Source organism: Neofelis nebulosa, chromosome 16, assembly GCF_028018385.1.
Source record: "Neofelis nebulosa isolate mNeoNeb1 chromosome 16, mNeoNeb1.pri, whole genome shotgun sequence".
In the NCBI taxonomy this organism is placed as follows: Eukaryota; Metazoa; Chordata; class Mammalia; order Carnivora; family Felidae; genus Neofelis; species Neofelis nebulosa.
Window position 1 is genome coordinate 49,010,032 of NC_080797.1, and position 14,397 is coordinate 49,024,428.

At 35.8% G+C, this 14,397-nt stretch overlaps 1 protein-coding gene across 2 annotated transcripts in view; it reads left to right on the forward strand.

Moving 5' to 3' along the window:
• Positions 1 to 14,397, forward strand: part of MED13 (mediator complex subunit 13) — a 109,781-nt gene that overhangs the window by 48,635 nt on the left and 46,749 nt on the right. For both annotated transcript variants that reach the window (XR_009254651.1, XM_058702529.1), the window contains exons 9-10: positions 2,641 to 3,324; positions 13,979 to 14,192. Coding sequence is in view for 1 of the 2 variants with exons in the window: in XM_058702529.1 (XP_058558512.1) it covers positions 2,641 to 3,324; positions 13,979 to 14,192 (898 nt within the window). In the remaining variant the exon portion in view is untranslated. The remainder of the gene's footprint in view (positions 1 to 2,640; positions 3,325 to 13,978; positions 14,193 to 14,397) is intronic.

The window sequence follows — 14,397 nt, forward strand, 5'->3', positions numbered from 1 at the left end:
CTCCTACTTCAGTATGCAACTCTAATATTTTAATTCTGTTATTATTTAATAATATTCTGCTAATATTTTCTTATATAACTATAATTCCATTATCACCCCTAATAAAAAGAATAGTATTTTCTTGGCATCATCTGATATCCTCTACAGATTTGTCTCAGAAATGTCTTTTTTAAAAAAATAATGTCTGTGTAGTTGGTTGTTTGACAAAGACCCAGACAAGAAGTATACCTTTGGTTGTTAAGTCTTCTATGTCTCTCTTGTAATCCCCTCTCCAATTTTTAGGACATTGGCTTGGCTGGAAAAACTAGGTCAGGTGTCCCGTGGAACGTCTCACATTCTGTATTTCTCAACTTGTCATACTGTAACTTGTTCTTTTAGTGTCATTTAATTTCTTTATCCCTTGCATTTCTGTAAATGGAAGTTACCTCTAGAGCTGTGCTGTCTAGTCCTAGCCATGTTAGTAACCACTAATGGATTTTAAATTAAAGCATTTGAATTTAAATACAGTTAAAAATTCAGTTTCTCATTGCACTGGCCGTATTTCAGGTCTTCAGGAGCCGCATGCAGAACATTTCTGTCATTACAGAAAGTGTTGTTGGACAGTGCTGATCTAGAGGCTTAATGAATTCAGGTTCAATATTTTTGATGAGAATACTTCACAGGTGGTGCTGTGTTGCTTGGTATCTGTCACATCAGAAGACACATATCTGGTTGTACCACTTAATAATTTGTTGAGATTGAGAAGGTAATGGTCAGCCTGACCCCTTATTGTAAAGCTTGCCATGTTTAGTATGAATAAAGACAGTTTTTCTTCTTCTTTTGAAATCTCCAATCTTTCTTTTTCTTGACTTACTGCATTGGTTTAAACTTTTGATAAAAGTGTTGAATAGAAATGTTGAGTTAATATTCTTGCTTTGTTCCCAGTTTTAGGGATTAAGTTATTCAGTCTTTGATCATTAAGTATGATATTAGTATAGTTTTTCATAGATGTCCTTTATCAGATTAAGATTAATCTTGCTTTTTGAGTCTTTTTTTATAAATTTTTTTTTATGTTTGTTTTTGAGACAGAGAGCATGAACAGGGGAGGGGCAGAGAGAGAGGGAGACACAGAATCTGAAAGAGGCTCCAAGCTCCGAGCTGTCAGCACAGAGCCTGACACGGGGCTTGAACTCACAAACTGTGAGATCATGACCTGAGCTGAGATCAAGAGTTGGATGCTTAACCGACTGAGCTACCCAGGGTGCCTCTCTATTTTTTTAAGTTTATACTACTCCATAATACTATGAAGGTATAATACTTTGTTTTTGAGAGATAGAAACAGAGTGCAAGTGGGGTAAGGGCAGAGAGAGACGGAGACACAGAATCCAAAGGAGGCTCCAGGCTCTGAGCTGTCAGCGCGGAGTGGTGCTCAAACCCACAAACGCAAGATCATGACCTGAGCCGAAGTCGGACACTCAACCGACTGAGCTGCCCCAGTGCCCCTTGAGTCTTTTTATGATGAATTATGTATTGAATTTTGCCATGTTTTTCTGTGTTAAGATAGTTACATGGTTTTCTCTTTTATTCTGTTAATGTGATGAATACTACTGGTTTTTATTGAATGTTATACCTTACATTCCTGGGACATGTTTTAAATTCATATTCCCTCCACATTTTTCTTCTAGTTTCTTAGTTAAAAAAAAAATATTATATACATCACTATCAGTTTAGCTTGGAAATCTCATAGGGCACAGTATTTTTACTATGCTGAAAGAAATCTTAAACTCTGAACAAAATTACTAGATTTTTAGGCATGTAGTTTTAAGTTTTTCAGTTTAGAAATTGCTTCACATTATGAGGGAATAAATTTCTTCAGGCATTTTCTTTTCCTTTTCTAGTTAGTGGATTCGTTCTGTCATGGTATGCCTTGGGAGAAGGATGGCAGATATGGTGTGGGGCCCATCAGTCAGTTGCAGTGCTATCCAGAATGATTAACTTCGTTTCTGTAGAATAAGTTTCCTAGCTGGTTGCTGTAGGATTGTAGATTATGACTGAGTTTAGCCAAGCCATTGATTTGCAGGTACATTGGTAAATGAATAAATTTCAGACCTTTTTAAACACGACTTTATCTTAACTAAAATTTTGTCTCTTGATTCAGATACTAAAATATTTAGGTTACATTAGTAAACTATCTTTGGTTGTCCGATCACATAGCTATTAAATGAGCAGAAGAGAATTGGCTCTTAGGAATCTTTCTGCAGTTCTTGGTTTTAGGTCACTCAACAAAGTATTTTTTATTTTTTTTGTTAAAAATTTTTTTTTAATGTTTATTTTTGAGAGAGAGAGTACAAGCGGGTGAGGGGCAGAGAGAGACACAGAATGTGAACCAGGCTCCAGGCTCTGAGCTGTCAGTACAGAGCCAAATGCGGGGCTCAAACCCACAAACCATGAGATCGTGTCCTGAGCTGAAGTTGGATGCTCAACCAACTGAGTCACCCAGGTGCCCCAAAGTATTTTTTTCCAATGTAAATTCAAATAATTTTACTTTTAGATTTATATGTAAAAAACAAATGATAATATGGAATGTCTAATAGTGTTTACTTGTGTACTTTGATGTAATAATGATACTATAAACATTAAACCTTTCTTTTAACTTTTTAGGCACAAAAATCTCAAGCCAAGAAATCCTGGACAACAAGGACAGGCACCATCTTTAAGTCAGCAACAACAAGTACTTCCTAAGCACAAGACCAATGAAAAACAAGAAAAGAGTGAAAAACCACAGAAACGCCCCTTGACTCCTTTTCACCATCGTGTTTCTATTAGTGATGACGTTGGCATCGATGCAGATTCAGCTAGCCAAAGACTTGTGATCTCCGCTCCAGATAGTCAAGTGAGATTTTCAAACATCCGAACTAATGATGTAGCAAAGACTCCGCAGATGCATGGCACCGAAATGGCAAATTCACCTCAACCACCCCCACTCAGTCCTCACCCATGTGATGTGGTTGATGAAGGAGTAACTAAAACACCTTCAACTCCTCAGAGTCAACATTTTTATCAAATGCCAACACCAGATCCCTTGGTTCCTTCTAAACCAATGGAAGATAGGATAGACAGTTTATCTCAGTCTTTCCCAGCTCAGTTCCAGGAAGCTGTAGAACCTACAATATATGTCGGTACAGCAGTAAACTTGGAAGAAGATGAAGCTAATATAGCCTGGAAGTATTACAAGGTTCCAAAGAAAAAAGATGTAGAGTTTTTGCCTCCTCAGCTTCCAAGTGATAAATTCAAGGATGATCCAGTTGGACCTTTTGGACAGGAAAGTGTAACATCAGTTACAGAGTATGTATTTTTTTAATAGTCACTATTATAATTTAAGGGTGGAAATGATGTAAGTTCTTAATACTAGGACTCCAGAATTGGCTTCAGGGTAGGATTTACAATAATAATAAACCCTGTAAATATTAGTTTTGCATAATTTCTTTACTGTGATTTTTCCTTAGGGAGACTCTTTATTATGAGATATTTTAGTCACAAAAAAGTGGAGAAAATAATAGCACTTATCCATCAAACAACTTAAAGATTTTGAATATCATTAGAACTCTTGTGTACTGTTTTTTTTCCTCCATTCTTCCTTCGTCTGTCCTAAATTTGGTGTTTATCATTTCTGTACTTGTTTTTATACATGTAGCTCTAATTAATTCATTTTAATTGCTTTATAGTATTTGTTATGAATATACATAATTTATCTACTTTCTTAAAGGTGGACATATTGGTTATTTCAGTTTTTTCCAGTTACATAGGATGTAATGAGCTTTTTGGTACACGTTTCCTTATGTACTTGTATAAGATTTCTCTAGGGAATACATCTCAAAGTGGAATTACTGGGCCATGGGGTTTGTCCACATTCGGCATTAAGGGTCATTGTCACATTGGCTCTCCAACTATACCAGTTTACACCTTCATCAACCAGCAGAGTATGAGAATGATCTTTTCATCAGCATTTGGTATTACGAGCCTTCAATTTAGCTAATTTTCTATATGCAGAATGGCATCTTATTGTCTTAATACATGTTTGAGAGTAAGCATTTATTTAAAATGTTCTTTGGACATTTAGGTTTTCTCTTCTGTGAATTGTTTGTATATCCTATCTTTTAGTCCCATTTTTCCCCCAATTCTTTGCAAGTTCTTGCTGTAAATCTTCAAAAAAATTTTTTTAATTAAAAACATCTTTAATGTTTATTTATTTCATTTTTTAAAAATATGTATTTATTTTTGAGAGACACAGTGTGAGCAGGGAGGATCTGAGAGAGAGGGAGACAGAAAATCCAAAGCAGACTTCCAGGCTCTGAGCGATCAGCACAGAGCCCAACGCAGGGCTCGAACTCATGAACTGTGAGATCATGACCTAAGCTAAAGTCAGACACTTAACCTACTGAGCCACCCAGGCACCCCCTGGCTATTAAGAAATAGTATCCCCTTCTTAATGTTCTGTACCTTTTTTTTCTATAGAATTTCTTTTCATCTTTTTCTTTACTGCTTCTCATCACATTTTTTTTCATTTATTTTTTAATTTTTTTTAACATTTATTTATTTTTGAGAAGCAGAGAGATAGAACAAGCAGGGGTGGGGCAGAAAGGGAGACACAGAATCTGAAGCAGGCTGTAGGCTCTGAGCTGTCAGCACAGAGCCCAATGCAGGGCTTGAACCCACAAGCCGTGAGATCATGACTTGAGCCAAAGTCGGTTGCTTAACTGACTGAGCCACCCAGGCGCCCCTCTTATCACATTTTTAAAATATAATTATTGTTTCTTCCTACACATTTTTGAATGAAGGAATAGGGGAGCTGATTGGTAGGCCTTACTCATTCAATAAGTTATTTAGCTTATACTATGTATTAGTTTCATACACTGCTTTATGATAATGGGGTTGGGATATTTTGGAGGGGAGACCTGGTACCTAAAATTGCAGAATGAAGGGGATCTTGAGTCTTTACCAGGTAGGTTATTCATTTTTTTAGAAAAGAAACCCTGTTGTTCCTCCATTTTCAGCTCTAATTTTTCATTTCTGTCTAGAAATACAGGTTCATATTTTCTCTGAGTTTTTGGTCATTTTGGCTCTCTTGTTGTGGGTTACCATCACCCCCTCTTGCATATTCTAGGCCATGAACTTTCTCTGCTGTGTTTTATTGATTTTGAGTTTCCCTGAGACTAAGTAAAATGTCCCATTTGTAGCCTTTGTCTCCTTTTCCCTACTGTTAAAGATTTATTCTTTCAATATTCCTTGTTATTTTAGTAAACCTGTGCATCTTATCTAGCTCTTTGAATCTTAAAAATATTCTAGTATGGGTTTGTTTTTTTTTTTCAGTTAAAATTAATCTGGATTTGAAATTTAGGGACTTTAGGATACCTTTTGATCACGGAAAGCAACTAGCTTATTTAACAGACAGAAAGTCTCTTGAAAACAAATGATGTCTTGGAAACAAGTCTTAAAAAGATCTTAGTCTCATTTGTGCTGGATATAATATAAAAGTCCTGAGTACTTGCCTGAAACTACTTTTGGTCTCCTTGTTTCTGTACTTCTCCTTTACATAATATTCCTACACAGTAGAGTGATCATTGTAGGTTAAATGTTAGGTGTTACTCATTTGCTGAAAACCCTCCAGTAGTTTCCCTCTACATTTAAGATAAAATCCAAACTCTTTTTCCTCATCTGTAAGCTTCTACCCAGTTTCCTGTCTAGCTAGTTCTTCACTCTTATCTATTACTGCCCTGTTTGCTTTCTGATTTTGAGGCCTCAGATTTTCTGGTTATTCCTTCAGAAAGCCAAGCTCATTCCTTTTTTTTTTTTTTTTTTTTTTTTTAAATTTTTTCTTAAAGTTTATTTATTTTTGAGAGAGACAGAGACAGAATGCGAGTGGGTTAGGGGCATAGAGAGAGGGAGACACAGAATCCGAAGCAGGCTCCAGGCTCTGAGCTGTCAGCACAGAGCCCAACGCGGGGCTCAAACCCACAAGCTGTGAGATCATGGCCTGAGCCGAAGTCAGATGCTCAACTTCAACCGACAGAGCCACCCAGGTGCCCCAAGCCAAGCTCATTCCTAATGGCCTTTAGTATTGTATTACAGATGCGGGGAATAGCTCACCCCTTCTTATTCAGTCCTGCTGAAAAGTTACCTTTTCAGGAGGTAGTATCCTGACCATTTTATCTAAACTATGGCTTTTCTTCACTCCCCAAATCACTACCTACCTTGTACACGGTTTTCATTTTTTCCTTATATATATCATTCTATATCATCCAAAATCATATCATGAATTTGTTAATGATCTTTTCCCTATTAAAATACGAGCTCTGTGAAGGCAGGGCCTCTCCGTCTTGTTTACTGCTGTATTCCTCCAGATTACACACAAACATCCCTAGAACAAGTCTAGGCACATAGTGCACATTCAGTAGACGTTTGGATAAATTAAACAACAGTATATTCCTAGGGTTACTTTATGATTTTAGAACTTATTTTCTTTCTAGATTATATTTTCTTATTTAATATAAAAAATGTAGTGTTAAGGACGAAAAGTACTGTTATGAATATTTTAAAAACTTAAGGGGTGAGTTTATGGGCATATTGTATCCATAAGATCAAGAATTCTAGCCATGACTTTAAATAAGTGTATTAGCTGATTGTATGCAGGAGCATCTGTAGGTGAAATGAAATGAAGGTCTCTTAGAAGTTTTAGGGGTGCCTGGGTGGCTCAGTCAAACATCTGACCGGCTCAGGTCATGATAATCATGGTTCATGAGTTCGAGCCATGCATCAGGCTCTGTGCTAACAGCTCAGAGCCTGGAGCCTGCTTCGGATTCTAGGGCTCCCGCTCTCTGCCCCTCCCCTGCTTGTGCTCTTTCTCTTTCAAAAATAAACATTAAAAAAAAAAAAAAAGTTAATATATTTGGGGTGCCTGGGTGGCTCAGTTGGTTAAGTGTCCAACTTTGGCTCAGGTCATGACATCACAGGTTTGTGAGTTTGAGCCCTGCATTGGGCCCTTTACTGTCAGTTCAGGGCTCGCTTCTCTCTCTTTCTGCCCCTCCCTTACTTGTCTGTTCGTGTGTGGCACGCTCACTCTCAAAAATAAATAAACATTAAAAAAAATAAGTACAGTTTAACATTAGAATCTGTTTTGAAATTGTTTGACATTTTTCTCATTGAATAAGAATGAGAGGATACAAGTATAATGTAGAAAGGTAGCTGCAGAGTAGAATGGTGCTGGGTCGTGATTGTTTAAATTAAGGAAATAACATGCTTCCACTTGTTCCTCGTCACCATTTTTTCTGCTTTGTGAAAAGACAAGACTGGATAAAAGGGTGGTGGTGTTTTTTTTTTTTAATTCTGTGTCTTATGTGAGTATTGTTTTAGTTACATTAGTTACTAAAATGTGTATTATGTTACAATTTGCTTTTGCATAGAATCCTATTTTTATTTTAATAGTAGATTAGAATATGGAAAAAAGTAAACAGGTTTAGCTGCTTGCTGTATGAACTAAAACATTTATGGAACATAATTGTTCTGTACTTGATAGAAATTTTTTGGTTTTATGTTTTAATCACGTGAATATTTTGTCCTTGGCAGTAGCTCTCAATTGGAGCAATTTCTTATTCCCTCACTCATACCTTCAGGTGACATTTGACAGCGTTAAGAGACAATCTAGATTTTCACAATGGGGAATGTGCTACTGGTATCTGGTAGGTAGAGTCCAGGGATGCCGCTAGATACCCTACAATATGTAGGACAGTCCTCCGCAACAAAGCCCAAAATGTTCATAGTGTTGAGGTGCCTTAATATCATGAATAACTTTTACAGAAATTTGAACTCTGGAATAAGTTATTAAATTAGATAGGCCAAACATGTTTACTGATTAGTTTTACTAGGGAGATTCCCCATACTATTTTACTATACAGTAAAATACCTGGTGTGGGCTTCAGTGTTTGCATTATGCTAACAAAAGTTTTGTTTTGTTTTGTTTTGTTTTTCATAGTTAAAAGGATCTTATTTGGATAATTTAGTGATTCAGGTACCTACGATTAATATTACTTGAGATAGGATGTCATGAGGATCATCACTCAGGTGGTGTCTCCTGTCATTAAAATAAATTCTATGAATTAATACTCTTCTCGATGGCATTTAAACACCTGTCCTGAATTCTTTTTTTTTTTTTTAATGTTTATTTATTTTTGAAGGAGAGACAGAGCACTAGCAGGGGAGGGTCAGAGAAAGAGAGAGAGGGAGACACAGAATCTGAAGCAGGCTCCAGGTTCTGAGCTGTCAGCACAAATCCTGACACAGGGCTCGAACTCACAAACTGTGAGATCGTGACCTGTGCCCAAGTCAGACGTTCAACTGACTGAGCCACCCAGGCAACCCTTGTCTTAAATTCTTTATAGAAGCATTGTCTAGGTTTAAAGATATAATATGATCAAACCTTTTCTAGTCAGAGTAGTCCAGTCAGAAGCCTAGATTGCTTTATATAATAAATTTCTGAATTCATATTACTAGGTAAATTCATATTACTGAATTCATATTACTAAACGTGGTAAATTTCTATTCTTTTTCCATACTCTGAGTTTTGAAAGTATTTAAATATATGGCGGTTAATTAAGGGGCTGTTGCAACTCCTGCATTCTTTTGTCCTTTGGAACATTATCTTTTTAAATTCATATTCTTCAAATATCTGTTTCATCAGTTTGAATAAAACTGAAGTTTCTCTAATATGCAGGATGCTGTAATAAGTGGCAGAACCTAAGGTGCATTAGAATCTGTCTTCCCGGAGTCCTAGCTCAGTGTTCTATCTACTGCCTTCATTGCCTCTAGGACAAAAAAATTTGAGTACATCATCCTCATTTTTGAGAAATTCTATTTATTCATTTTTGAGAAGTGTCATTTTTGACACAGTTTTTAAAAATTTTTCTTAATATTCATTTTTGAGAGAGAAAGAGAGACAGAGCACAAGCAGGGGAGGGGTAGAGAGAGAGAGAGGGAGACACAGAATCCAAAGCAGGCTCCAGGCTCTGAGCTGTCAGCACAGAGCCTGATGTGGGGCTTGAACTCACGGACAGTGAGATCATGACCTAAGCTGAAGTCAGATGCTTAACTGAGCCATCCAGGCACCCCATTTAATTTTTTTAGTTTATTCATTTATTTTAAAGAGAAAGTGTGAGCAGGGTGGTGGGGGAGAGAGAATCCCAAGCAGGCTCCTCACTGTCATCTTAGAGCATGATGCGGGCCTTGAACTCCTGAGCTGAAATCAATAATCAGACAGGAGTCAAATGCTCAACCAGCTGAGCCACGTAGGTGTCCCTATGTTGTAAATTTGAATTTAGTGTGAGGAGCCTGCTGAAAGATTCTGTCAGACATTTGTGACATTGTATCTGAAGCTTAGGAGAGGAAACTATTAACACAGTTGGAGTAATACATAATGCAAAGAGGGGCAAGAATCTTATCAGTAGAAATTTAAAAAGAAACATTTTTTTAATAAAAATTTTATAGGTGTGTGCTTTTTTAGAATGATGGAGGAGAAATTTGTATGTTTGTTTTATTCACGTTAAGTGAAAATTCAATTTCCATTTGGTATAAATAAAGTTTTCCATTGACTGCTGTTAAAGAGTGGCACTGTACTTCCATAATAGGTGGATAAACAAAAGAAAGCAGTATTCTTAGTTTTTTTAATTCTTAGCTTTAGATGGTGATGGCTGCCTAACTAGTACAGAGTATTAGGATTCATCATTTCTAAACATCTCCCTTGTTCTTAGACTTCCATGTGCCTCAGTTGATGCCAGATTTTTCAGCAGCTACTTTAAAGCGAAATTCCTTTCTGATTTCTTAGAATTTAGTTTGGGGAGAGAGGTTGAGGTGGAGCATAGCATATCTTATATACCGGATGTACACATCTGTGGCAATCTTCTTTTTGCTTGTAATTATTTTTAGTTTCTTTATTGGTTAACGCTAGTATCTATTTTAGAATAGTGGCTTTTAAGACCTCATAAGCTTTAGGGGTGCCTGGGTGACTCAGTCGGTTAAGCATCTTACTTTGATCTTGTGGTTTGTGGGTTCAAGCCCCGCATCAGACTCTGTGCTGATAGCTCAGAGTCTGGAGCCTACTTCAGTTTCTGTGTCCCTGTCTCTCTGCACCTCTCCTGCTGGCACTCCTGATGTTCTCTTTCAAAAGTATAAATAAACATGAAAAAAAATTTTTAAACCTTGTAAGTTAAAAAAAATAAAATAAACCTTGTAAGTGTTGAAGATAGCAGAATTTCTGCAAAGAAACATTACAGTTTTTTAATATCATTTTTCAAGGGCTAGCACTTAGTAGTATTTTGATTGTAGTAGTATTTTGATTGCTTAAAATAGTCTTCTATTTTGATTCAGAGGGAGACATTTCTAAACCCTGAGCAGAGAAAGAACTATACTGGAGCATAGTTTTATCATGTCTTGTTCTATAGCAAGGCTACATCTGGATATCTTAACCGTAGAATTCATCAATAGAATTAGCTCCTGTGTTGCATTAGGGGTATACCTGACATTTATATTGTATATATCATACAGTTACAGAGTGCATTATCTGATCTCTAAAAGATAGTTTCTATTTTGTTTCATAGGAGTCTATGATGAAATAAACTTGTTTGGTTTCTTGTAATCTAAATATTTTAAGTAAGTCTTACTTGATATCCTAATACAATAAAGCTATTCTTCTTGCAGTTAGCTTGACTCAGTTTAAGGATTGATGCTGAATAGTGGGCGTGGTACCAGAAAAGGTACTATTAAAGAAAATAGAGGATTTTTGATATTTATTAAATTCATTTGTTCCTTAACATTTCCTTCTATAGCTTATCTCCTTCTATAATTGTCAGTCCTAAAATACTGTCGTTTCTTGTCTGGAAGAATTTTTATTGAATAAAGGCCTGAAAGCATGTGCTACTCCAAGCCATGTTAAATTCTCTACAAGTATATTTCAGGATAGAATGTTACTGTTGTCATAGTAAAAGGAAAGAGATACACTTAATGAATAATATAAACGTAATTTCAGTTTGCTTTGGGCTTTGCAAAGCTTCCTGTTCATTACTGTACCTAATCCTCTTCCAGTTTGTCTGTATTTAGCTCTATATCTGATTGAAACTATCTCTGTAGTTTGACTATATGTGAAAAGTTTCTTTTAGAAAAGGAGGGGTTATTCCTGTTTCACAGAAATATATATATACTATATGATGATAGTGATGAAATAACTTTGAGTTTTTAATCTGACATCTTTTAAAAATCACAATTTTTTCTATTCTTATCAATTTTAAATATAGAAAGATGTGTAATGTAAATATATTTTAAAATATGTTGTGACTTGATACTCATGATATTATTGACTACATTTAAATTCATTGCATATCCCAATGTCTGTGAGAACCATTCAATAAAATAACAAGTTGTCTTTAGGCACCGCATTTGGTTTACTCATTTTTATTCTTAATAGAGCCCTGTGCAGGAGCATTGGTCCTTTTAATGTCACTGCACACTAGTTTAACTACTTGTGTAAACAGTGTGGCAGTTTTCCTGCTTCTGCCAGAGGACAACTTAATATGAGAAACAGAGTTGTTTTATTCACCTCTACACAGAGTAGTAGTGTCTTTCAGGTTGGTGGTGGGGAGGAGGAGTGGGATCTTAACACTTTTCTCCTATGAATAGTTACTTGAATGTGCATACTTAAAATCTTTCCAGCCTTAACTTTGTTACTATGTTACCTTAGCATACCATTTCTTTCTACATAATTTGCACATCAAAATCAGCATACTCTGCATTTTCTTATAAGATTAATTTTAAGTAGTGAATAAGAAAACATGTCAAAGTAGATAGCAAACTACTTTGGAGAGACTTATGTTAGCACCTAATAGTTGAGCAAACAGTTTTGGTCTAAGATGGTAAGATACAATGCTACTCTTTAAGAAATACCTATTCATTCATTTATAGAAGTATTCTAACAATTTTAAAACATACTCCTGTTAACTAGTTAGCACCATGTTCAAATGGAAGAAAGTTTTTGTAGACCTGGGATTTTAGTTTTGGGGATAAATCTGGGGCATATTGGGAATAACAATGACATGGTATTTGATAGCATGTTTAGAAAATATCAGTTATTATTTTTTTATGGCCTCTGTTTCACCCTTAGTTTATAGTGTATATGGAGTACTTATTGTGCTGGGCATCTTAAATAGATTTAAAGTTATGATATCCTTCCATTCAAAGATTTTATAAGCTAACAAATACCTTCACCTTCATTGTTCCCAAATCTTACATCTCTTATAATTTTTTGTCTTAAATTGTAGGACAGATAAGTGGCAGCAGTATCACTTTCTGATGAATGAAGATGGTTTATTTCCAAGTACAAGATACTGTGTTTTAGAATTATTAATGCATCCACAACGTCTCAATCCTATGTGGTTTTTCGATTTCATGTATTCATTTAAGAAATATTTATTGAGTACCTTCTACTTGCCAGGCCCTGTTCTAGGCATTTGGGATAATTCAATGAACAAAGACAAAATCCCTGTCATTTAGGGTCTTATATTCTAGTGAGAGTGACAGTCAACTATTAATACAAGCAAGTTACATAGATTTTAAAAGATAAGTGCTATGGAGGGAAAAATAGAGCAGGGTGAGGGGGATCAGTGTTGAAGTAGTTGGGCATTTTGCAATTTTAAATAAGGTCTCCTACATAAGGTGACATTTAAACAAAGTCTTTTAGAAAGTGAAGGAGTTGGCCATGCAGATACTTGGAGAAAGAATGCTCCAAACAAAGGCAACAGTCAGGAGTGTGTCTGGCCTGTTTGAGGAACATGAAGGAAGGTCTTGGAAGCAGAGTTGAGAGAGGCAGGAGTAGAATAACCAGATGAAGTTGGTTGGAGAGGCAAAGAGGAGAAAGGTCAAGGAAAGCTTTGGTAGGATATTACAAGGGGTTTGGTTTTTATTCAGAGTGAAATAGTCCTTGCAGGATTTTTACCCTGGTCTGAGTAGAAGCCTAGCTACTTCTTTCTGGCAGCATGGGAATCTCCACTTTACAAACTATAGAGAACATGAATTTGGAAGTCAGAAAGTGTCCTCTACAAACCAAAAACATCATTCAGTGTTCACACTCACCAAGTACCCTGGTCTTCAGAGATAGAAAAGTCTTGATGCTTTCCGGGATTCTGGTGGTGCAAATCAGCTTGTGGCTTCTTGCTCTTACCCTTAGATTTTAGCTTTCTCTGATCTGACAGTTTCTACTTGTTTGTCTTTCTAACTTCAGTGTTGTCTCCTCTCTTGTTTTGTTTTATTGATTCTAGTCACCATGTGAAACCATAAGACTGATGATATAAAAATAGATTTTTCCAATCTGATCAGATAAAAACTTTGAGGTACTTGAGCTGAAACTTCACTTGCCATTATAAAACCTCTTGCCAGAATTAATAAGTTATAGTGTTCATGAAACACAAATTAGGTCCTTATAATTTTATAACCTTATCCACTCATGTCAATAGGAAAAGGATAATCACTTTCATTGTATAAATTGTATAAAACTAGTCTTGCCTCAGCACATAGCCCACAATTTTGAGAGTTCCTGTCCTGGAGCAATTTTGATGTAAGAGTCCCTTTCAAAAAAAAAAAAAAAGTTCCTTTCAGTGATAGACTTGGACAAGTTAATGCATGTAAGGAATTGGGGACAGAGTGGACATATTTTGGTGGAAAGAACATATAGATAGGAAACCTAGATTTTAGCTTCATTTCTTGATTGCTAAACTTGAGGCTTTAATAAATCATGTAACCTCTCAATGCCTTAATTTCCTCATTTGTAATATGAAGGATTACAGTTTAGATCATCTCTAAATAATCATGAAAACTTGATGATTCTTAAGTCATTGGAATTTTTTTTTCTTTTATGGAAAATTAAGTATAATTTTCTAATTTTGTTTTTTTTTTTTTAATGCAGGTTAATGGTGCAATGTAAGAAACCTTTAAAAGTTTCTGATGAATTAGTACAGCAATATCAAATTAAAAATCAGTATCTTTCAGCAATAGCATCTGATGCAGAGCAAGAATCTAAAATTGATCCATATGCATTTGTTGAAGGAGATGAGGAATTCCTTTTTCCTGATAAGAAAGATAGACAAAACAGTGAGAGAGAAGCTGTAAAAAAACACAAGGTGAGTAAAAAATCATAGTACACCAAAGGGTCGCTGATATTTTTTAACACAGCATATAGTACCATACTTCTCTCTCTCTCTCTCTTTTTTTTTTTTTTTTTTTTGTCTTTTAAAATAGATTAAGGGGCACCTGAGTGGCTCATGTCAGTTAAGCCTCCAGCTCTTGATTTCAGCTCAGGTCAAGATCTCACCATTGTGAGATCAA